The sequence below is a fragment of the Ovis aries genome, chromosome 21, assembly GCF_016772045.2.
Source record: "Ovis aries strain OAR_USU_Benz2616 breed Rambouillet chromosome 21, ARS-UI_Ramb_v3.0, whole genome shotgun sequence".
NCBI classification, from domain to species: Eukaryota; Metazoa; Chordata; class Mammalia; order Artiodactyla; family Bovidae; genus Ovis; species Ovis aries.
In genome coordinates, this window is record NC_056074.1 from 40,689,738 (window position 1) to 40,712,922 (window position 23,185).

The 23,185-nt window shown below is 49.8% G+C and overlaps 1 protein-coding gene across 7 annotated transcripts in view; it reads left to right on the top strand.

Moving 5' to 3' along the window:
• Positions 1-23,185, top strand: part of PACS1 (phosphofurin acidic cluster sorting protein 1) — a 144,385-nt gene that overhangs the window by 101,274 nt on the left and 19,926 nt on the right. For all 7 annotated transcript variants that reach the window (XM_027959538.3, XM_060404096.1, XM_042237653.2 and 4 more), the window contains 7 exons: positions 4,807-4,894; positions 15,968-16,057; positions 16,989-17,114; positions 19,282-19,426; positions 19,647-19,738; positions 19,848-19,928; positions 22,545-22,604. In XM_027959538.3, coding sequence (XP_027815339.1) covers positions 4,807-4,894; positions 15,968-16,057; positions 16,989-17,114; positions 19,282-19,426; positions 19,647-19,738; positions 19,848-19,928; positions 22,545-22,604 — 682 coding nt within the window. The remainder of the gene's footprint in view (positions 1-4,806; positions 4,895-15,967; positions 16,058-16,988; positions 17,115-19,281; positions 19,427-19,646; positions 19,739-19,847; positions 19,929-22,544; positions 22,605-23,185) is intronic.

The following is a 23,185-nucleotide window of genomic DNA, read 5'->3' on the forward strand; positions in this document are numbered from 1 at the left end:
AATCCAGGCCACTTGGCGTCTGGTCCAGCATTTATCTGCTCTGGTCCCACAAGGACCATCCATTTGATTCAGAGACAGGCTTTTCATTGTTTTGTTTCATCCAGATCTTTGCTTCTCCTTTCTTCTCCCTTTTTCTGTCCAAAATATGGCCACTGCACTGTTCGCTGATGGCCTGTCAGGAAGGAGATGGGGGCTGAGATGGAGTATGCGACTGTTTCTCTCCTGCTGAGCCCATCCAGTTCCAGTTTCTTGGGAATAAGTTTGAAACAGCTGTTAAATGCAGACGGGGGATCATTTGTAAGGCTGTTTCTGTTTTATCTTACAGCAGAGCACAAACTAGAATAATTTAGAAGGTTTTTAAAGATTCTTAATATATTTTTGTTCCCTTTGCAACCTAGTTGTCAAGCTTTCTTCTTTCTTCTTTCAGATTTAGTCCAATAGGATCTAAAAGAAAGCAATTTCTGGAGAGAATTTACTTGGGCTTAGATAACATATCCTTCCCGAAACCGTCGCTCCATTACACATGATCTCCTTTTGTGTAATTTAGCACTTGTATTATGTACGCACCGTTACATTTGTTGGCGAACTGTTGGATGTGCTTAATCCCCATCCTCTCAAGAACTGCTCAGAAGCAGAGATTATGCCATCAGTGTTCCTCTGACTTCATCTTCCTGTGCATATTTCCAAATGTTCCCATCCAAACCCCTGTGTGTTCAGCGATACATCCAGGATTCAAACCGCTTTGCTCTGCTCCCAGGCTCCAGACACCTGTCACCTTAGTTTGGCACTACTGCCGCTGCTTCCTCACTCTCCACGTCTTCCCCTTTTCTTCCCTTCATCCTGCCCTAGTAGAACAGCTAGAAGAAGCCTATTAAAATGTAAAACACGTCTCTCTCACCTAAAGCCTTTCTTAGAGAGTAAGAGCCAAATCTTTACCGCTGTAGAAGAACGGATGAAAGCAAGCATATGATCGAGGAAGGACTGGCTGCATAGGATGTGTCCAACCGATAACACGTGGGCTAACAGAAAACCTGCAATCAGCCTCTGACTCAGTCTTGTGTTTGTTGAGACACCTTCAGTCAGAATGTCTTGCCAGGCTCAGTCATCCTCAGAACTCTATCTGAGGCTGTTTCAATCAGTATTGTGTGAGTGTGGATTTAAGGAGAAATGTGTCTCATTTAATCAGAGTTTTTCTGTTAAGTTATATGTTGAAAATATTTACTTGTAATTAAAATAATTTCTTCTGATTGTCAGATAAGTGCCTTGTACTGGTTTTAATTGACTTCTGGACTAAGATAAACTTAAGTTTGTGTCTTGGCTCAACCAGTTTCTTGTGTGACCTTGGGCAAGTTTCTTAATCCTTCTCAACATCCTTGTCTGAACGGTGGGTATAGTACCCACATCTTAGAATTATTGTAAGAGTTACATGAGAATAGGGGTTTTCCAGGTGGCTCACTGGTAAAGAATCTGCCTGCCAGTGCAGGAGATGGAGGAGACATGGGTTTAGTTCCCTAGGTGAGGAAGATCTGGAGGAGGAAATGGCAGCCCACGCCAGTACTCTTGCTGGGAGAAATCCTGTGGACAGAGGAGCCTGGCGGGCCACAGTCCGTGGGGTCACAAAAGAGGCGGACACGACTGACGGAGCAGGCACTCATGCAGATGCTTAATGAGTTACAGACGTTTTTCCAATGCTTTGAAGAACTGGAAGACATTTATGTCCCCACATCCCCTTGAGTAATACCATTAAAAGCAAACAACTGAAAGACCTATCGAACTCACTGCCAGTCGTATGGAAATCATATGTGGTGTGTCTGGTTTCTGAGCAAACACTAAACGCATCCAGTCTTGCTATTAATCATTGTTTTGTTACCTAAGGGACTGAATCATTCTTGGCTTTCTTGTTAACATCAGGTGCTGTGGCATACAGGTTTGTTTATTGATTCACCAAATATTTATTGGTCCGTAGTGTGTTTTTCCTTCCTGAAAAGGATTCCACCATAATACCTGCAATATTTTATATGTTGTGTGAAAGGAGAGATGGTCTGGAATCTTACGGGGCATAAAATTGCTGAGGACAAGGAGTGTCATTGTCTTCCCTACCGGGCTGTCTTCACAAGGCTCCCAGCTCCCACCACTGCAGGCCTGGTGTTCAGGAGATGCTCACTCACGTGTGGAATGTGCTAGAGAGGCACAACAGAGGCAGAAACACACAGTTTACCCCTGTGACTCTTCTTCTTACAGTGAGTTTATTTAGCACCAGCGCATCCATTTGTAGGTGCTTTGAAAGTGAAAGTGTTAGTCACTCAGTCGTGTCTGACTCTTTGCAACCCCACGGACTGTAGCCTGCTAGGCTCCTCCGTCCATGGAATTCTCCAAGCAAGAGTACTGGAGTGGGTTGCCATTCCCTTCACCAGGGCATCTCCCCGACCCACAGATGGAACTGGGTCTCCTGCATTGGCAAGTGGGTTCTTTACCATCTGAGCCACCAGGGAAGCCCCTGCTTTGAAACAAACAAAAACATAACTTACCAGAAGCATTCATAATTAGCAGCCTTAGACGAGGAACAAAATTGGGCATATCCAGTCTCTTCTGTTTTGTTCATCCTTTCTTTTTCCTTTCCTTTTTCCTTCCCTTTCCTTGTTGTGTTCTCTTTCCTTTCCAGCAAGGCTTGGAAGTCAGCTAAACCGTGTAGTTAGTTACATTTCTTAATTGTCAACTGTGTGAGGTATAGTAATCCCTTGGATGTTGGCAGACCCAGAGTTCCTTTGGGCCGGCACATTTCTAGTCAAGCAGAAGGAGAAACAAATGATGCTGTGGGTGGTCATTGATGGGGCCGGGGGTGGGGGGCAAGCATGAACCTGTGGTGATTCCTGCTTAACAAACCTGAATGTGTTTCAGGAGCACAAGGGCAGGAACTCCAGTCGGTGGCGGAGCAGGCAGCCGTGTCAGGGAGGCCTCGGGGACAAGTGTATTAGCGCCAACAGCTGCTGTAACACGGATGTAGTGGCTTAAAACAAAACCCGCGTTTATTTTCACGATTCTGGAGATCAAAAGTCCAAAATGGGTTTCACTGGGCCAAATTCAAGATGGTGGCATGGCTGCATTTCTTCCGGAGGCTCCAGGGAGCGTCGGTTTTCTTGCTTTCCCAGCATCTAGCGGCCACCTACATTCCATGGCCCCGACCCCGGGGGTTCTTCCATCTTCAGAGCCAGACACACATCACTCTGACTTCTGCTTCTGTGCTCACATCTCGTTCTTTGACTTCGGCCTTCCTGCCTCCCCCTTAGAAAGACTTATAAGACTAGTGACCCATCCAGACAGTCGAGGATCACCTCCCCACCTCGGCATCCTTAACACCATCTTCGGAGTCCTTTTTGCCGTGAAAAAGGTTTCCAGGTTCTGAGGATTAGGGGATATTGTTTGCTTACCACGAGGAGACTGGAGTTTAGAATACAGCTCCATCACTTACTGGCTGTGGGCATTTAGCTGCGTCATGACTGTTTAGAATCTGTTTCCTCTTCTGTGAGTACAGCAATGAACCTTCCCTACCCACCCACCCCACCCCCTTCACACACACACACACAACACACACTCACAAACGGAGTCATGTTTTTGAGGTCTGGATGAAATAATATATATGAAAAGACCTGATAGACTTTCTTTTAGTTGATTTTGATTGTAACTCAAAGCAAAAGGAAAGAAAAAAATTTATTTGCTCCCTTCAGAAGTTATCAGATCTTAGCCAAGTGTTTGGGGCAAGGGTGAATTGAGTTCTGTTGATCTGAATTTGTTCCCCTTTTTTTTTTTCATGAATCTCTTCAACACATATTCTTGTTTACCTGGTTTTCCCTAGAGGCCCTGTTAGGCAGTTGTTAAACTTCATTAACAAATATTTGCCAAGTGGCCGTCCTGTGCCCTGCCCTTTGGTAGAAGGCCCAGAGGTGAGCGACTGTGGGCACCAGAGGAGCAGAGGTGATTTCAGCTTAGAGCATGAGGAGGGAGCACAAAGATGAGACGGACTGCGAAGCAGGGGGAAAATGAGCGCAGGACCGCATCGGGGGCCTGAGGACCTGACTCAGGTCAGCAGCATCCGTGCCTCTCGGTCCTGCAGAGACGAGAGCAGAAGGACACGAACCACTCAGCCCAGGAGCCGAGAGGCAGCGTCTGGTGTTTCCCTCCCGGCTCCCCCTAGAAGTCCAGGGTTGTCCTGCCTTGGAGGCCAAGGTCGAGTCAGACTAGAGATGCTGAGACTCCAGAGTGAGGGACAGCCTGTTGCTTTTAATTAAGGGGCATGTCCTCATCATGGCCCTGAAGAGTTTCTGTGTGTTTGATGCCAGTTTGGCGGAAATCGAACCTGTGGTCTTTGAAAGCATTTCCTGCCTTCTGGCTTCTGTTCTCTCTGTGTGGCTCATCTCCTTGTTGATACAGATTTGCATCTGTAAGTGTCTCGGGTGGTTAGACTGAAAGGTGGGGAAGGAGCTGGGCAAGCAAAGAAAACATCGATGCCCCCAATCCCGGTCTACTCCCCCCTCCCACCGAAACTGCTCCTGCATATTAGGAGTGAAAAGGCGTGGTGGTATTTGCTGGAGATAAAGGGACATCCACAGAAACTCATAGAATAATATACCTTCTGAGCAAGTACAAAAGTTAAATAAGAAGAGTGCTCTCTTACTGATGATGGACATGGTAAACCGCGTTCTAACTTTCTTCCTCTAGGTAAAGCAGCATTTCCGCAACAGATGGTGTATCTCTTTTCTCATAAGTTCCTTACTTTTGACTGGATCTTCTTTCTCTAAATTTTTCTAGGCTGTTCAGCTTGACCCTCAAGAAACTCGTCATGCTAAAAGAGATGGACAAAGATCTTAACTCGGTGGTCATCGCTGTGAAGCTGCAGGTGAGTTGAGCAGGATTGTTTGCTCAGGGCCCACAGAAGCTGGATAACCTTGTGCCCATGTCAGGGCTTCAGAGATGCTGGTAGGTGACCAGCATCCTTTGCTGAGTCCTTCACTCAGCAAAGAAGATGCAACTGTGGGAAGGCAGTCCAGCTCACGTGATACTGAATCCCACTTCTGCCCCTTAGTTAAAGCAGTCTCTTTAGGTCTCAGTTCTTTGTCTGAAGGATAAAAGTGGCTCTCCCTGCCCTGCCTATTAACAGGATTAGCATGAAGATCAAGAAATTCAGAAATTACTAGGGTGGCAAGTGTAGGTTTCGATCTTATTCCTGGGATTTCTGAGTATAAGCAGATATATGGGTTGGGGAGACAGCTTTGGCGGTTTTCCACAGGGTGAAAGAAATTTATAGGTTATTATTTCCGGCTTGACAGTTTAAAATTTACTGGGATATTTCATCTCTGAGTAATCCCCACATTTAATTCCTTGAACTCACTCATTATCTCCAAGGGACCCAAAATATTTCACCAAGATTCATATTCTAAGCATTCTGGAATTTCAGTTTCAGGAGAAACCGAGCCCCAGAAAGGTCAAGGGGTCTGTTTGTTGCCAGGTGATTTCCAAGTGGCAGAAGTAGAAAGCAGAGTTAAACTGCAACACAGGAAGGACCTTCCTTGACCGATGCCTTTTTAATGACGGGTCCCTCTACCTTACTGAGAGTCTGAAGAGCCTCTGGATCCATGAAATGATGGAATTCTCCAGCTTAAGAACAGTGTATTTGTGATTCATGGAGTTCTGTTTCTTGGAGAAATAGTGAGCTGTATGTCTACTCCCTACGAACCAGGATGTTTGGTTACTGGCTCTCCTGTTATGCAGCAGTTTTTTTGCTTCATTAAAACCCACGTCTGTAGCATTTTTCTAGTACATGAACCATACACTGAAGTCCTCAGTTCTCTTTCTGAGATAAATACATTATATTAATTTAGTCCTCAAAAGCTGAACCATTTCAGGACTGCCCTGGTGGCCCAGTGCAGCACTAAGGCTGCACCCCCGTGCAGGAGGCCCAGGTCAGGGAGCTGGGTCCCGCCTGCCACAACTCAAGGCCCGCATGCCCCGACTGAAGAGCCCCAGGGGGCAACTGAGACCTGGTGCAGCTGCGGGAATACAGACACATTAAAAACCACTCGAAACATTTTAATTACTCCTTGTGATTTCTGCGTGTCGCTTACATTGAAACTCCCTGTTCATCTCAGTGCGTAGTGACTTTGGTCACTAGGTCGTGTCCAACTCTTGCAGCCTCATGAACTGTAGCCCGCCAGGCTCCTCTGGCCATGGAATTCTCCAGGCTAGAGTACTGGAGTGCGTTGCCATTTCCTTCTCCAGGGGATCTTCCCCATGAAGGAACTGAACCATCTATTGCATTGCACGGAGGAGCCTGGTAGGCTGCAGTCCGTGGGGTAGCTAAGAGACAGACATGATTGAGCGACTTCACTTTCACTTTTCATTTCTGTGCATTGGAGAAGGAAATGGCAACCCACTCCAGTGTTCTTGCCTGGAAAATCCCAGGGATGGGGGAGCCTTGTGGGCTGCTGTCTATGGGGTGGCACCAAGTCAGATATGACTGAAGTGATTTAGCAGCAGCGGCAGCAGCTATTGCGTTGCAGGCAGATTCTTTAACCTAATGTGGTGAGTCAGAGGTTAACGCGTCTGCCTGCAATGCAGGAGACCTGGGTTCGATCCCTGGGTCAGGAAGATCCCCTGGAGAAGGAAATGGCAACCCACTCCAGTATTCTTGCCTGGAGAATCCCATGGACGGAGGAGCCTGGTGGGCTACAGTCCATGGGGTCGCCAAGAGTTGGACACGACTGAGCGACTCCGCTTTCCCTTTTCAGATTCTTTACCATCTGAGGTGCCAGGGAAGCCCTTTAGTCACTAAGCTGTGTCCAACTCTTGCAACCCCATGAACTGTAGCCCGCCCGGCTCCTCTGTCCATGTGGTTTCCCAGGCAAGAATACTGCAGTGAGTTGCCATTTCCTCCTCCAGGTGATCTTCCCAGACCCAGGGATTTTTAACCCAGGTCTCCTGCATTGGCTGGCGGATTCCCTACCACCTAAGCCACCAGAGATAATTCCTCCCAATTCTGTGAGACGTTTCCAGACACCATGAGTTAAAGCAAGTGAGGGGCCGTGATGGGCAAGTGGAAACTTGTGGTGTCTTTTCCTCCTTTCCCAATTTCGCACTCGTTTCTAGGTCACGGGCAGTGTTCCAGTTTTCAGGAATTATTTCCTTTGCTAAAAGCCAGTGCTTTCCAGTGCAAACACTGTTGGTGTGGTTTGGAAAGTTCCCTGCTGTTTTTGCCTTCCCCGCAGTTAAACGCCTTTGCCAAAAGAAATAATTTCTTTTCTTTCCTAATCAAATATTTAACATTCTGTAAAATTTTAAATTATACCCAAAAACTACAAATAATCTGAAATTTTTTGCTCGACTTCCAAGCAGCTGAAAGTAATTACAGATGTTAACACATTCATTTATCCAGTCACTTATTTATTCATTTACACATTCATCTAATACATATTTATGGAGCACCTGTTATAGGCTAAGTGTTGTTCTAGGCACAGGGGATTCAGCAGCAAACAAAACAGACCCAAACTCCTGCCTTTAAGGACCTTTACCTGCTGATAGATCAGCTGTCCTCAAAATAGGGTCTGCAGAGCCTGGGCTCCGCAAGACCCCCTAACAGGATACAGGAGGTCAAAACTGTTCTCATGATAGTACTGTGACTTTACTTGGCCTTTCCACCTTGTCGACATTTGCCCTGAAATTACAAGAGCAGTGGTTGATGAAACTGTTGCAGGAAGTGGGACCTCCTCCAGGGACCGAGAGCAGGCTCTTGTCTAACACTCGGAAATGGATTGTCCGAGGAGGAGATACACGTGCTGAAAAAGCAGACTATTGGGAAGAGATGCCTGGGCGGAGAGCAACAGGGAAAGGGAACCCAGGAGGACCACTCTGCCACGTGGGTCACAGCCTCGGGTTTTATGGTGATAGGATTAGTTTCCAGGTTGTCTCTGGCCAATCATTCTGACTCAGGGTGCTTCCAGGAGCGGGGGGGGGGCGGGGCAGGGGGGCGCCGCATTCATCACTCAGCCAAGATGGATGCCAGCGAGGGGGACCTGGGATATTGGTACAACATACAGTCTGGTGTCTCCTTTTGACCTTTCACAAATTCTTCCGGTGGGTGCTGGCTTGTTAGTTCCGTGTTCCTTACCAGGACCGCCTGTCGTAAAATAACTCTTGCGAGTGGCTGCTGTGGCCCCTAGCCAGGGTGGGCAGTTTGAGTCAGTGTGTCCTCTAACAAAACAGCTGGCCCTTCCTTCACACCAGGCGGCCTCCCCAGCGTGTCAGCAGTCATCGTGTGTCCACCATCGCAGACTGCAAGGAAGAGGAGAAAGGCCAGGTTTGCTTAAGAATGTCCTTGAAGAAGGACAGTAAGAATTGTTCATTTATTTTGTCTCAGCCCTGGAGCATACACCTTCTGAATAGTCTGCATGATGAAATGGAAACGTGCACACAGCGCTCCTGCTTCACGGAGGAAGCTGCCTGACGACTGAGCTGTGTCTTGAAGTAGCTGCTATTTCACAGAACACCGTTCATATCGAAAGAAGGGCTTACAGACAAACTCTTACTCAGACTCAGGAATTTGGAAGATTGTTTCTTGAAAATGAACAATGTGAGCCTGTCACTTCGAGGGGAGACAACTGAGAATATTTTTTGGCCAGTAAAATAAATGACATTTGAGTTTTCAAGTGAAGCTTAGAATTATATATATATGTGTGTGTATATATATATACATGTGTGTGTATATATATGTATGTGTATACGTGTGTATACACACACACCCATTGGACCATCAGGGAATGCCCAACAATCTACCAAGAATTTCTCTATTTAAAAAAGAAGCATTTAAAACACTAGTAACCTAATTTTTAATACATTAAGACTCATTAATGGGTATTTTTATGTGTCATAAATAATGGTACTATGAAAGTGAAAGTTTTAGTTGCTTAGTTGTGTCTGACTCTTCATGACCCCATGGACTATGGACCACCAGGCTCCTCCGTCCCTAGAACTCTCCAGGAGTGGGTAGTCATTCCTTCCTCCAGGGATCTTCCCAACCCAGGGATCAAACCTGTGTCTCCTGCATTGCAGGCGGATTCTTCGCCATCTGAGCCACCAAGCCAATCCCAAATGTACTATAGTATCAGACACAAACTGTTTTGCTTCTCTACTGCAAATGAAGATATACGATTCTACAGATTTAAAAAGATACTGAAGATAATTTTGAATCTGGACCCAAGTTGGTAGTGCCTGGCACCTGGAAGAATCAAATTCTGGGACCCACGAGGGGCCGAATCTTTGCTGGAAGGCAGTAAAGACGAGACTAGTACCATGCTGGGCTCTGAAAGTGCCAGAGCTGGCTGTGACCTTGTAAGCTGCTCTGCATTTGCATCCTCTTACCCCCGCACACGGGTTCACGTTCACAACTTTGCAGTTCAGATAATGCATTTGGGATGGAAGCATTTATGGGTATTCACAGCACACATTTAGATAGTGAGAGTTCAGATAATGAGGGCCGCTGCTGTTGGGAGGCGGTGATATGTTCCAGTGGGGGTGGGGGACAAATAAATAAAATATGCAGTCAAGAGGATGGAGCATGCCCAGGGGTGGAGGAAGTTACCAGTCATATGTGGTGGTCACAGGTGGCCTCACTGAGAAGATGGCTTTCACGCAGGGACTTTGAAGAAGGTGAGGGAGGAAGCTGTGCAGATACCTGGAGGAGCACTGTGGGCAGAGGGAGAAGCCAGGGCAAGGCCCTGAGCAGGGAGGTGCTGGCAGGATGGAGAGAAGGGGGGAGCTGGAGGGGAGTGAGAGGAAGAGGAGGGGAGGGCAGAGAGATCGGGGGATGGGGTATATGCCGCGCCAGCAAGGTCTCTGGCTTTTATTCTGTGTGAATTGGGTTTGGATTTTCTGTTTATCTTTTGGCTGCTCCGAAGCATTTGTTGTTCAGTCACTCAGTCATGTCTGACTCTGTGACACCATGGACTGCAGCATGCCAGGTTTCCTGTCTTCACCATCTCCTGGAGCTTGCTCAGACTCAGTGCTGTTGAGTCGGTGATGCCATCCAACTGTGTCATCCTCTGTCATCCCCTTCTCTTCCTGCCTTCAGTCTTTTTCTCAGCATCAGAGTGTTTTCCAGTGAGTCAGCACTTCACATCAAGTGGCTAGAGTATGGGGGCTTCAGCTTCAGCATCAGTCCCCTAAGTGAATATTTAGGATTGATTTTCTTTAGGACTGACTGGTTTGATCTCCTTGCAGTCCACGGGACTCTCAAGAATCTTCTCTAGCACCAGTTTGAAAGCATCAATTCTCTGATGCTCAGCCTTCTTTATGGTCCAACTCTTACATCCATACATGACTACTGTTTGAAAAACCATAGCTTTGACTAGACGGGCCTTTGTTGGCAAAGTGATGTCTCTGCTTTTTAATATGCTGTCTGGGTTTGTCATAGCTTTTCTTCCAAGGAGCAAGCATCTTCTAATTTCATGGCTGCAGTCACCATCTGCAGGGATTTTGGAGCCCAAGAAAATAAAGTCTGTCACTGTTTCTAGTGTTTCCCTATTCTTCAACCAAGGATCAAACCCATACTCCCTGCACCCCTGCGTTGGAAGTGCAGAGTCTTAACCACTGGACCACCAGGGAGTCTCGACTTGGAGGGTTTTGAACAGAGAAGTGATAGGATCGTTCTGGCTGTTGTGTGGAAAACAGGCTGTCAGTGAGAAAGAGGAATCAAGAAGATCAGCTGATAGGCTCTGACAGCAATTCTGGCAGGAGATGAGGGCGGCACCCGAGCTTTGGCCTCAGCAACTGGAAGGGTGGAGATGCCTTTAAGTGAGATGGGGAAGCCTGTGGGTGAAGCTGGTTTGGGGGAAAGATCCAGAATTCAGCCCATCACGTTGTGTCTGTGGTGGCTGTTAAACATCCTAGGAGAGATATTGAATAGACAGTTGACTATGTGAGTTTAGAGTCTGGGAAAGAGCGGTCTGGGAGAGAGACAGTTTGGAGAGTCGTCAGCTTATCTGAGACCAGAAGATGGATGAACTCCTTGGAACTGGAGGGAGTGGATACAGAGAAGAGAGCTTGTCTAGAGATCGAGGCCGAGGGACTCCATCACTGGGACATCAGGAAGGAAAGGAAGGACCCGACCTGGGGACGAGAGGAAATCCAGGAAAGTTCGGTAGGAGGCCACGGGAAGGAAGAGGGGCCAGAGAGGGAGTGACGGGCCCTGTCAGAACTGAGATCAGTGGAGGAAGAGGAGGTTCTCAGAGACTCTGAGGATGGCAGCCATGGTGGGAATGGTGCAGGTAGGAGGGCTGACGGAGCGCAGCTAGGAGACAACGAGAGAAGTCTTCAAGAGCAAAAATAGACGGCTCTTGAGGAGTTTGCTATAACAGGAAGGTGAAGGGTGGGGCGGTACCCAGCAGGGCATGTGGGGACAAGAGAGGATTTTTTTTTTTAATGAGAGAAATATCAGTAGCCTGTTTGCTAATGGAAATGATCCAGAAGAGAGCAAAGTTGACTGTATGGGAGAGGGAAGAATGACTGGAAGAGCCTCGTGGAGTCAGTGAGCAGGAGGTGAGAGGTGGGGCGGGGGGTGGGGGTGGGAGCCCCCCAGGGTGACCGAGGGGAGGAAATGTGGCCACACGGACATGGCCAGGAGCTCGTGTGGCAGAGGCTCTTCTCCTGTCACTCCAGTTTTCTCGGCACAGTGGGTATCACGGCTGTTAGCTCAGCGTGAAGGCAGGGATGGGGAGGTGTTTGGGGCATGAGGATGGAATGAAGGGGCGAGTGCCTAGCCTGGGGAAACTGAAATGTGATCACCGGTCAGCCCTGCAGGCCCACGTCACGTTTGGGATCATAAAGGCAAAGTCAGAACAGAGAGCAGATCACCTGATTCTCTCCAGGCATGTTCAGCTCGTGCCACCGGATTTATACAACATTGGAATCCACCTGGTGAGCACAGAGAACAGCAGCGGGCAGAGGCCCTTGGGGGTGGGCAGGGACCGCTTGTCCAGACAGTGGCATTTCAGCCGAGCAATGAGCAGAGGGGACAGTGGGCATGAGGAGGAGTGAAACACGGGAGGATCAGTGGGTCATAGGCCTGGTGGGTTTGAAGGATTATTGTTGACACACCAGAGAGGATGAGCTCGAAAGAACAGGAAGTGGGGGTCAGAGACTAGGCCATGTGACATAGAAGATTCAGTCATCAGTATCAGTAATGACAAGGTCCAAAGTGTGATCAAGTGGGTGCAGGACTTGGACAAGGATGAGGATGAGACCTCCGGTAGAGGGGTTTAGAGGCTGGGATGTCCAAAAGTGCACGTGTCAAAACCGTGAACTGTTAGGGTGGGAGGGGTGCTGGGGAGAGGAACAGCGCATGATGGACTGAAGTCAGGAAATGAGCACGGGGCTTCCTTGGCCCAGCGGCTACGAATCTGCCTTCCAGTACAGGGGGCGTGGGTTTGATCTAGGAACATTCCACATGCTGGGGTGCAGCTAAGCCCATGTGCCACAACTCCTGAAGCCTGGTGGTACCTTAGAGCCCATGCTCTGCAACAAGAGAAGCCACCGCAATAAGGCCTCGCGTCACAGCGAGAGAAAGCCCAAGCACAGAAATGAAGACCCAGCACGGCCAAAATTTAATTAATCTTTTAAAAAAGACTCAACACAGCCAAAAATAAATGCCCCTTGGAAGAAAAGCTATGACAAACCAAGACAGAGTATTAGAAAGCAGAGACATTACCTTGCCAACAAAGGTCCGTATAGTCAAAGCTATGGTTTTTCCAGTAGTCATGTATGGATGTGAGAGTTGGACCATAAGGAAGGCTGAGCACCAAAGAACCGATGCTTTTGAACTGTGATGTTGGAGAAGATTCTTGAGAGTCCCTTGGATCAAACCAGAGTCCACACAGATCAAACCAGTCAGTCTTAAAGGAAATCAATCCTGAATATTCATTGGAAGGACTGATGCTGAAGCTGAAGCTCCCATACTTTGGCCACCGATGTGAAGACCTGATTCACTGCAAAAGACCCTCATGCTGGGAAAGATTGAAGGCAGGAGGAGAAGGGGACAACAGAGGATGAGATAGTTGGATGGCATCACCGACTTGATGGATGAGTTTGAGCACTCTGGAAGATGGTGAAGAACAGGGAAGCCTGGCATGCTGCAGTCTGTGGGGTCGCAAAGAGTCGGACATGACTGAGTGACTGAAGAACAAGAACAAAAATTTGAAAAAAGAAAGAATAACAGCCAAGAAGAGAGGCAGTGGCAGCAGCTCAGAGTGGGACTGGGGGGAGGTGGAAGGGAGAGTGTTCTGGAGCTGATGCTGAGGAGCAGGGAGGACTCCCTCCCACCGCCAAGCCCCGCGGTCACACCTAGAAGCAGCAGAGGGGGCACGGTTTCTCAGCAATTTCGTGGGGCTGTCCTGTGCCCTGCAGGCTGGTCAGCAGCAGCCCAGGCCTCTCCCCTCTAGAAACATCACACACACACACACACTCCCACTGATAACAATAAAAAGTATCTGTAAACATTGCCAAATGTCTCCTACCCCTGGTTGAAACCACTGCTATATATAAACCACATTTTGGATTCTTAACATTTTTTCGGATTCATTGTCCAGAGACTTCTTCAATCCTAAGAGCCTAAATAAATTCAGGTGAAAACTTTGTCAAGACTCTTGGTCATAATAGAGGTTACGAAAAGTGTTATCTAACACATGAAGCAGAGTTTCCTTTATTATTATTATTTGTTGTTGTTGTTTAGTTGCTACGTTGTGGATTGTAGCCCACCAGGCTTCTCTGTCCATGCTGATTTCCTAGGCAAGAATACTGCAGTGGTTTCCATTCCCTTCTCCAGGTTATTATTTTTAATTGGCATAATGGTATTCTAATTATAAAAGCATTGTGAAATATTACATTTAGGAAATGTTTCTTCCTGCATTATTCAAAACCTGCATTTTATAAAAGCAAAAATTAGAGATATGTAAGAAACCTAAAAGTTAAAAACTAAAAGATTTCATTTCTAAAGGCCCACAGCAGAATACCTACTCCAGTATAGCAGAATAACTTCACCACCTTGAATTAGAAAAAGATTTCTTAGCTAGGACCCAGAATGCACTAACCATAAAAGAAAAAAAAAGATCAAAATTAAATACTTCATCAAAAGATACTATTAAGAAAATGAATAGGCAAGAAAATATTTACAATTCATGTATCTGGCAAATTCTTGTATAAATTAAAAAAACAACAATCGAGTAACACGCTGAACAACATAGACAAAGAAGTCTGATCAGGCTCGTCATAAATGGAGATTTACAAACGTCCGATAAATGGCTGGGAGGGCGCTACTGGGGATGAGTCATCAGGGAGACGCAAAGTGCCGAGGAGTGGTCCTTTGCACATGCGCAGTAGAGTCCACGTGTCCTGGACCGACCACGCCCATTGCCCGCGAGATGCAGACTCTGCAGCTGCAGGTGGAAAATGGCACCAGCGCTTAGAAATAGGTCTAGTCGTTTCTCATAAAGCTACAAGTGCGTCTACCCTGAGGCCCAGCCATCCCTCTCCTAGGGGTCCAAGAAAAAGAAAATACGTCCACACAGACTTGTACAGGAATGGCAGCTTTGGGACTTCCCTGCTAGTCCAGCGGTTGAGAATCCACCTGCCAATGCAACTGGACGCGGGTTCGAGCCCCAGCAGGGGAACTAAGGCCCTGAATGTTGCAGGGCAGCTGAGTCCTGTGCACTGCTACTGGAGCCAGAACGCCGCCGCTGGGGGGTCTGTGCACCACAGCGAAAGAGCCCACACACAGCGACCAAGACCCGCTGCAACCAAAAACAACACAGAAATAAACAAACATGAAAAGCAGAATGGCAGCCTTAGCCATAGTGATTGCTAACTAGAAACGCCCCAAGTGTGACTGTTCAGCAACAGGACAGTGGGAGGCGCGCGTGGTACCTTCGTGGGAGAGAATTCTGCTCCGCAGTCCAAGGGAACGTGATACAGGCAACAGCCTGTGTGAACCTCAGACACATAAATGCTGGGCAGAAGAAGCCCAGCCAGATAGTCCCCGCCGTGCGGCTCCATTTATGTGGAATTCTAGAGCAGGAAAGATAGGTCTCTGGTGAGAGGAGTCAGCAGCACTCACCTCTGAGAAGGGGTGCGGGATTGACTGGGGGGTGGGGTCCAAGGGATTTTCCCGGAGTGATAGAGATTTTGTACATCTTGATACAGAGGTGGGCTACACCGGTGTAGCGTTTACTGACTTGTCCATCGGTGTGCTGGAGGTCTGGTCACTTCACCGTTTTAAATTAAACTTAATTTTTTAAAATAATTTTTACAAATTTACTGTCATTCCTCAGCCCCTCCGACTGGTCTCTTTTTACTTTGAGGAACAGTTTAGCCCAACTTTATTCTTTAAGAACAAAAAAAACTGGATGTCTAACCCAGTACAAGGTTTAGTGGGGATATACTTAAAGCAAAAGTTCTGGGAAAAAATTGTATCAAAGCTGAGACTGGGAAGATGAGTTGGTGAGCTGTGTGCGGAAGCATGACAGAGGACCCAGGAAGAGAAAGCAGCGTGCCGAAAGGCCCAGGGAGAGGACAGCGTGGCCGGTCAGGTGGGAGGAGAGTGGCTGGGGAGCCTCGGGGAGAACTGCCACGCCTTGGGGTGAACTGCCATGCTTTGGGGTGCCACCATGCTGCCTCTCCCTCAGGGGCAGTGGGAAAGGAGAACTCGGGTGCAGTAACACGTCATTTTAATGTGAAAACCCTTTGTAAACAGCATAATACATGTAAAATCATGTCTATGGTAGTGGCTTGATTTTAATCAAGTACAACCAAGACTGATGGAATATCTGAACTGGTAAGATTCTTCAGAGTTTAGGTGTTGTTTGTAAGCATAGTCTTTGTTTTGGTCTGATTTTTGGTGATGCAGCTTTGACCTATTTTGTCTTGGTTTCAGGGTTCAAAAAGGATTCTTCGCTCCAACGAAATCATCCTTCCAGCCAGTGGACTGGCGGAGACAGAGCTCCAGTTAACCTTCTCCCTTCAGGTGAGAACCTGCTCCGTCTTAGGTCATTAATATGCCGTGTCCCCCCTGGTCTCGAACGACGCTCTGATCTGGAGATCATTTGATCTGAGAACAGCCCAATGGCTTAATGTCGCCCAGACCTTCTGTGGCCTGCGTGGATGGCCAGAGCCATCTCTGAGGCCACTGCACCACGAGTGCTGAGACCTGGACGGACTGCTGCAAAGTACACCACGTCTCATTCTTTTTTAAATTGTAGTTGATTTAAAATGTGTTAATTTGTGCTGTGTAGCAAAGTGACTCCTTTTTGTACACACATACTTATATGTGCTCCTTTTTCTTGTTTGTTTCCTATATTATATTCTTCTTCATATTCTTTTCCATTTTGGTTTGTCACAGGATAGTGAATATAGTTCCCTGTGCTATACCGTGGGACCTTGTTGTTTTTCCATCCTGTAGACCAGTTTGCATCACATCCTCTTTCCTTGGACTGAGGCTGTTGGCCCCACCGTCCTACCACAGTCCACCCCGTCTCCTCTCCTTAGTAATCTGTGCCCCCACTCCCCGAAGGAGAGGGTGCTCCTTCAGTCTCATTTTGCCCCCATATTGCAACCTCAGTCCCATCCCTTCTCCTCCTTATCCATCCTCATATGTCTGTCTCTCCTCGTAACCCCTGTGGCCCAGGTTGAACACTCGATCACCTGGCAAGGAAAGAGACCATGTTTCAGAACATTTGTGGACCACCAGCTGCAGAGTGGAAGCCTGGTGCTGGGCAGATGCTCCTCTCACCCCCGTCACCCCCTCATACAGAGGGGAGCCAGTGATCCCCATCACCCCCTTATACGGAGGGGAGCGAAGAAAGCAGAGGATGGTGGTGCGTCCTCCAGCAGGACTAGACCCCACCGAGGACCCCCTCTCTGACTAACTGCGCCCGGCTCTGTTTTGTGCCTGGCAGTACCCTCATTTCCTGAAGCGAGATGCCAACAAGCTGCAGATCATGTTGCAGAGGAGAAAGCGTTACAAGAACCGGACCATCCTGGGCTATAAGACCCTGGCCGTGGGGCTCATCAACATGGCGGAGGTGAGAGAGGGCGACCTTTCAGAGCCCGAGAGAGACCCCGGCCCAGCTGGGGCTCTTCTCAGCCTGCCACCCCCTGGCTGTTTTATTCCAGGTTACAAACTAGTTCTTTTATTGGAAATTCAGGACATGCCTCTTTTTATCCAGTACTTCCTTGCTCTCAAAAAGTTTTTTCTTTAGCTTTTTAAAAAATGTCAGAGAACACTTCTAATAATATGAAGGATTCCCATCCGTCCTTCACCCAGACACTCCAGTGTTAGCACGCCTGCCCTTCAGTTCTCACCTGTGCACACACTGTGCGTGTTGCTCACTTCTCTGAGCCACCGAGAGTGAGCTGCAGACAGGATGCCCCATCGCACGTTAATATGTTGTTGCTGTTTAGTTGCTCAGCCGTGTCCAACTCTTTGCGACCCCGCGGGCTGTAGCCCGCCAGGCTCCTCTGTCCATGGGATTCTCCAGACAGGAATACTGGAGTGGGTAACCATGGCCTCCTCCAGAGGGTCTTCCTGACCCCGAGATCAAACCCGCATCTCCTGCCTTGGCTGGCAGATTCTTCACCACTGAGCCACCCGAGAGGCCCACGCATTAGTGTGCACCGTGTCAACTTCCTAGAAATAGGAATACTCTCATGTGTGTGCACCGCCCACCATGAAGGTGAGGACACTGACGTGGCTCAGGAACGTCCTTCGCAGGCCCAGGGTTGCGTTCACTTGTCCCTTTGGTCTCCCTCGACCTGCAGTCTCTCAGATTTTTCCCATGTCTTTCATGCCCTTGACAGTTTTTTAGGACAAGCTGGTTTCTTTATTGAATGTTCCTCCGTTCGGGTTTGTCTGATGTTTTCTGAAGATCACATTCAGCTTCCGAGTTTTTGGCAGAGTTACCACAACAGTAATGCAGGCAGCACCCGAGTTGACCTGTTCCGTTACCGGTGAGGCTGTCTTATCGCTCAGCTGATTGAAGATGATGTGTGCCGGGATTGCCAATATAAAGTTAATTAATAGCAGTGAAAAAAAACATTTTATAGACACATGTTTGAGGACCCTGTAACAGTCTCTTTTTTCCTCATATCTTCAGCCGGTGGTTTTAGCTTCCATTAATGATTCTTGCCTGAATCAGTTATTAGTCCTTGGATGTGCGTTCACATTCCAGTCAGTCCCAGTCAGCACCTCTGGGTTCCTCCAGCCTTTCTCCTCTCCATGTTCCTCAGTCTGCTTATTTGTGAGGCTCTCCTGTATGCGCAGCCAATCTTCTCAGCCCGGATAAAGGGGAAGAAGAAAGCGACTGCAGATCAATTTTAAAACACATTTCTATATTTTCATACTTCAAACAGGAAAAAATTTTGCGGCCACGACAAAAGGTGAGGTAGTCCCAGCGCATCTTTCCGTCATCTTCCTGTTTTGTATCAGAACGAGGGCCTGGGGTCGCGAAGGCTGTGGACGCCGTGTCTAGCCCTTAGGTCCTTCTCTCTGCCAGGCACAGGTGGCCACGGCCTGCAGGAGTCACCCCACCCCTGAGCCTGAGGGCTGCTTGCTCTGTGAAAGACTTAATTATACTGCAGCCATTTTCTATCTCAGGCCTTGACTTTCATCTCTGAGCACACGACCAGAACCATGACTGGCACTTCTGGAGACAGTTTTACAATGAGACCACGGAGACGTCCCTGGTGGTCCAGTGGTTAAGAATCTGCCTTTCAATGCAGGGGACACGCATTCAATCCCTGATCAGGGAACTAAGATCCCACATGTGGCAGCTAAGCCCTTGTACCTCAACTCCTGAGCCCAGGCTCCCTGATGAAAGGTCCCACGTGCCGCACCTAAGACCCAACACAGCCAAACAGATAAAGAAGTATTTTAAAAATAAATAAAGTGAGACAAGGGAATTCCCTGGCAGTCCAGTGGTTAGGACTCTGCGCTTGCACCGCTGAGGGCCAGTTCAGTTGTCGAGGGGTTCAATCCCTGGTCGGGGAACTAAGATCCCACAAGCTGAACTGCTCAGCCAAAAAAAGGTAAAGTGAGGCTGAAGGCAATAGAAGAATAGCGGGCGGGGGAGAGTGAGAAAGAAAATGTGTTAGAACGCTATTCCCGGTGGCTCGCGTGTCTGCTGGGATCTGAAAACGGGCCACACTGCGGGGCTCTGTGTGAGGCTCGTTCATGGCCACCCGTGCTCGTAGGTGATGCAACACCCGAACGAAGGCGCCCTGGTGCTCGGCCTGCACAGCAACGTGAAGGATGTCTCCGTGCCTGTGGCAGAAATAAAGATCTACTCCCTGTCCAGCCAGCCCATTGACCACGAGGGGATCAAATCCAAGCTGTCTGGTAAGATGAGTGGTATCGGGAAGCCCTGCCCAGCCCCCCTGTCTCCATCCTGGGAAATAAAGTGTTCCTGGGAAAGAGGAGTTTAGGGGTCCCTGAAAATAAAAGGGGGCCGGGGCCCTCTCGTCTACCCTGAGGATAGCGGGACGCCAGCCAGCCAGAGCCCCTCACCAGGCCAGATCTGCCCCTTGCGAGGTTCTCTTACTAAGGTGTCTATTTCCAGACCGTTCTCCTGATGTTGACAATTACTCTGAGGAAGAGGAGGAGAGTTTCTCATCGGAACAGGAGGGCAGTGATGACCCGCTACACGGCCAGGTAACTCCCCACAACCCCTCACACACACCGGCCGGGAAGCCCCTCCAGACCCGCCAGAACCTCCTGGGGTTGGGGTTTCCCAACCTCATTCCATCCCCTGCCCGCTTAGGACCTGTTCTACGAGGACGAGGATCTGCGGAAAGTAAAGAAGACCCGGAGGAAACTCACTTCCACATCCGCCATCACAAGGGTGAGCCGCCAAGGTCCGGGGAACGTTTCCACTGAGATTTCCAGTTGGGGGCGGGTAGGATGGGAGTGGTGTTTTCAGACTTCCTGGGGGCTTTTTTTTTTTTGTAATCAATAACATCCACACAGGGCCGTCCCCTCAAGGCTCTGATACACCCCTTGGTACCACATTCTCCTCCACCAGCACCTCCACCTCCTCCACCACCAATCACCGTGGCAGAGAACCGGCATTCCTGATGGCAGTCTGTCACATTCTTCAGGCTCTCTTAGGGTAGAAGAAAAGCTGAGAAACCTTGTTGTAGGCTTTGGAACAGATGCTTCCTCGGGGAGCAGAGCCCCTCACACAGCCTGCCTCCCCTCTCCAGGTGATCACTGTGGATTTCGTACTGTCCACTGCATAGAGAAGTCCAGTCCTCTCTAGGGGACTCTCCACTTCAAATCATCTGTTGAACGTACCCAGAGATAATAGGCTGGTGCCTGGAACTGTGGGCTTGATATAATAGTTGCCTTAATGGGTCCATGACCTTAGAGACCAGTGCCCATGGAATCTGTCTCCTGCATAAGATTTCCTAAGGAGCCACTGGTGTTGTTGAGATTAGAGTCCTGGACTGAGATGCTAGCATGCTCAGTCACTCAGTCGTGTCCGACTCTTTGTGACCCCATGGACTGTATGTAGCCCACCAGGCTCCTCTATCCACAGGATTCTCCAGGCAGCAATACTGGAGTGGGTTGCCATGCCCTCCTCCAGGGGATCTTCCTGACCCAAGGATCGAACCTGCATCTCTTGCACCTCCTGATGCTTAATACCTGAATTTCTAGGTTAACTCTGACCTATTCTGGGGTTCCAGTGCCAAAGTGTAGGAGAGTCACAAATGTCAGGAGCTTTTTGGAAGAGAAATTCCCGGTTTCATCGGTCCCCAGAGGCATCCCTGATCCTCTCTGGGCAGAGCCAGCCTGGGGACCCTGAGAGCAGAGATTCCCACCACCTTCAGGAGTGAAATAAGCAGAGGCCAGACCTTCCCAGCGTGTGTGTCTGAGCCTGGTTGAGCCCGGTCCACTGTGAGACATGCTGTCCCCTCTCCAGGCGTCCTGGGCTGTCCCTGAGCTCTAGAGACGTCTAGAGTGTGTTTGAACTGTTTCATTGTCCTCAGGCTTCTCACCCTTGATTGGGCTCCTAGGCCAAGTGAGGCCCGTCCTGGCCTCCAGCCCCACTTGTGCTCTGATGACGGATGGGTGAGGCAGGGTGGCTGTCTTTTGTGATTCCGGCTAAGTTTTTATTTCCTGCGCAGAGAGGTCCCATTTTCTTCCCTTGGGTGCCCCCTGGGGCTTTATAGCTGCCTCTTCCTGTCAATCCAGCCTCCCTGGTTACCCAGCGCTCCGCACTCCTTTGATAGCCTCCCCCGAGGGTGTTTTTGTTCCTGTTAACTGCAGGGCTTTCCAGTCAAGAGTTTCAGAGGAACTGTTCTTTCATTGCTGTCTCCTGCACACACTCGTCCTCTCTCCACCGAGAGCGCTTGTTTTAGGCACGCTGGCTGAACGGCCCCTGTGGCTCCCAGTCTCCTCCACTCGGGGTGCCCTGCCGTGGAGGGGAGCCCCGCCCTTTCCCGAAGGCCCAGCTCAGTCGCCCACGAGTTAGTCTCCTCCATCCCCAGGTGGCGTGTCTGCCGTCCAGTCAGGAGGTGCTGGTGGCCACAGGCTAGTCCCTGGAGCTGGGGTCAGCCCCGGAGAGACAAGGAAGGCCTGGTCTGTGCCGTCAGGGAACTCACAGTGTCCACCGACACACATTTTCACGAGTGGCCGTGACGGTGTAGGGCAGGCACCGGGCGGGTACTGTATCAGGGCTGCGATGGCAGTAGGGGGAGTGAATGACTCTGAGCTGGACAGCTTCACGGGCCAGACGCCGAGAGATGCCGGGTTTGTCAGCAGGCCTTCACCGCGTGGATTTGGGGCCGAGGTTTAGTCAAGGCAGAAGTTACCGTATAAAAGGCCCAACAAGGGGGCACCACACACACAGCTTTGCAGAGTTGTAAGCAGTTAGTTCCCACCTAAGTGGGGTGTGAGGGGTTAAATGGTGGGCAAGGCCGGGGACAGGCAGCGCCAGCCCTCAGGGGACACACAGTGACGCTAAGAGGCCCTGGGATCTGCCTGTGGCGCAGCCGCCGTGGACTCGGGAGGGAAGGAGACGGGAGGTGGGCTGGAGGGGGCTGGCGGAGGGTGGTCAGTGGCCCCAGGAGGCTGGACAGAAGCAGTGTTGTTGCAGGTGGGTGAGAGTAGGGGTCAGCGGCCCTGGGCCGGGAGGTGAGGTGTGGGGAGAGATTCCAGGTTCAGACTTGGTGGCTGGGGGACCAAAATGCACGGAAAAGCGTCGAGTTTGAGGAGCCTGTGTGTATACTGGTGGCGTTCGCCCGTCCACACCGGGTTTCTGAAAGACTAGAGAAAGGGGTGAGCAGGAGGTGATGGTGGGGAGTTACTGGGGTGGGGGGTCCTGGGGTAGAGACTGTCCCCACCGCTGTCCTCCCCCAGCTCTTTACAAAAGCGGGCCCTCGGTCACCCTTCCGACGAGTGATCGCCTTCCACACGGGGCTGCTGGCTGAGAACCTCTGTGGCTTTGTCCCTACAGCAACCTAACATCAAGCAGAAGTTTGTGGCCCTCCTGAAGCGGTTTAAAGTTTCAGACGAGGTACGAACCCTTACTCCCAAGCCGGACGGTGAGTGGAATTCTGGAGTGTCGCCCTGGTTCCCGGGGTGCAGTTGGTGCTGGCGCTGGGAGTCGAGATTCCAGGCCCCCACGTGAGACGGTAGCTGCTTGGAAGGAGAAGAGATTGACAGGCGGTGCCCAAGGTTCCACCATCTTGAACACAGGGTGCCTGGTCCTCCCCTCCGTGGGATGACCCTGGGCCTGTGGTGCTCCCCTCCGTGGGGTGACCCCGGGCCTACGGTGCTCCCCTCCGTGGGGTGACCCCAGGCCTGTGGTGCTCCCCACCGTGGGGTGACTCCGGGCCTGCGGTGCTCCCCACCGTGGGGTGACTCCGGGCCTGCGGTGCTCCCTGCCATGGAGTGACTCCGGGCCTGCGGTGCTCCCCTCCGTGGGGTAACCCCAGGCCTGCGGTGCTCCCCGCCGTGGGGTGACTCCGGGCCTCGGTGTGGGGTGTCTGGCAGCGCTGTTGTTCAGTAGTCACTCCTGCCCCATGGGGAACATCGTGAGGAGCAACCTGAGGTGGGAGCATCCTCCGTGGTGTCAGGAACTGGCCACTAGAGATA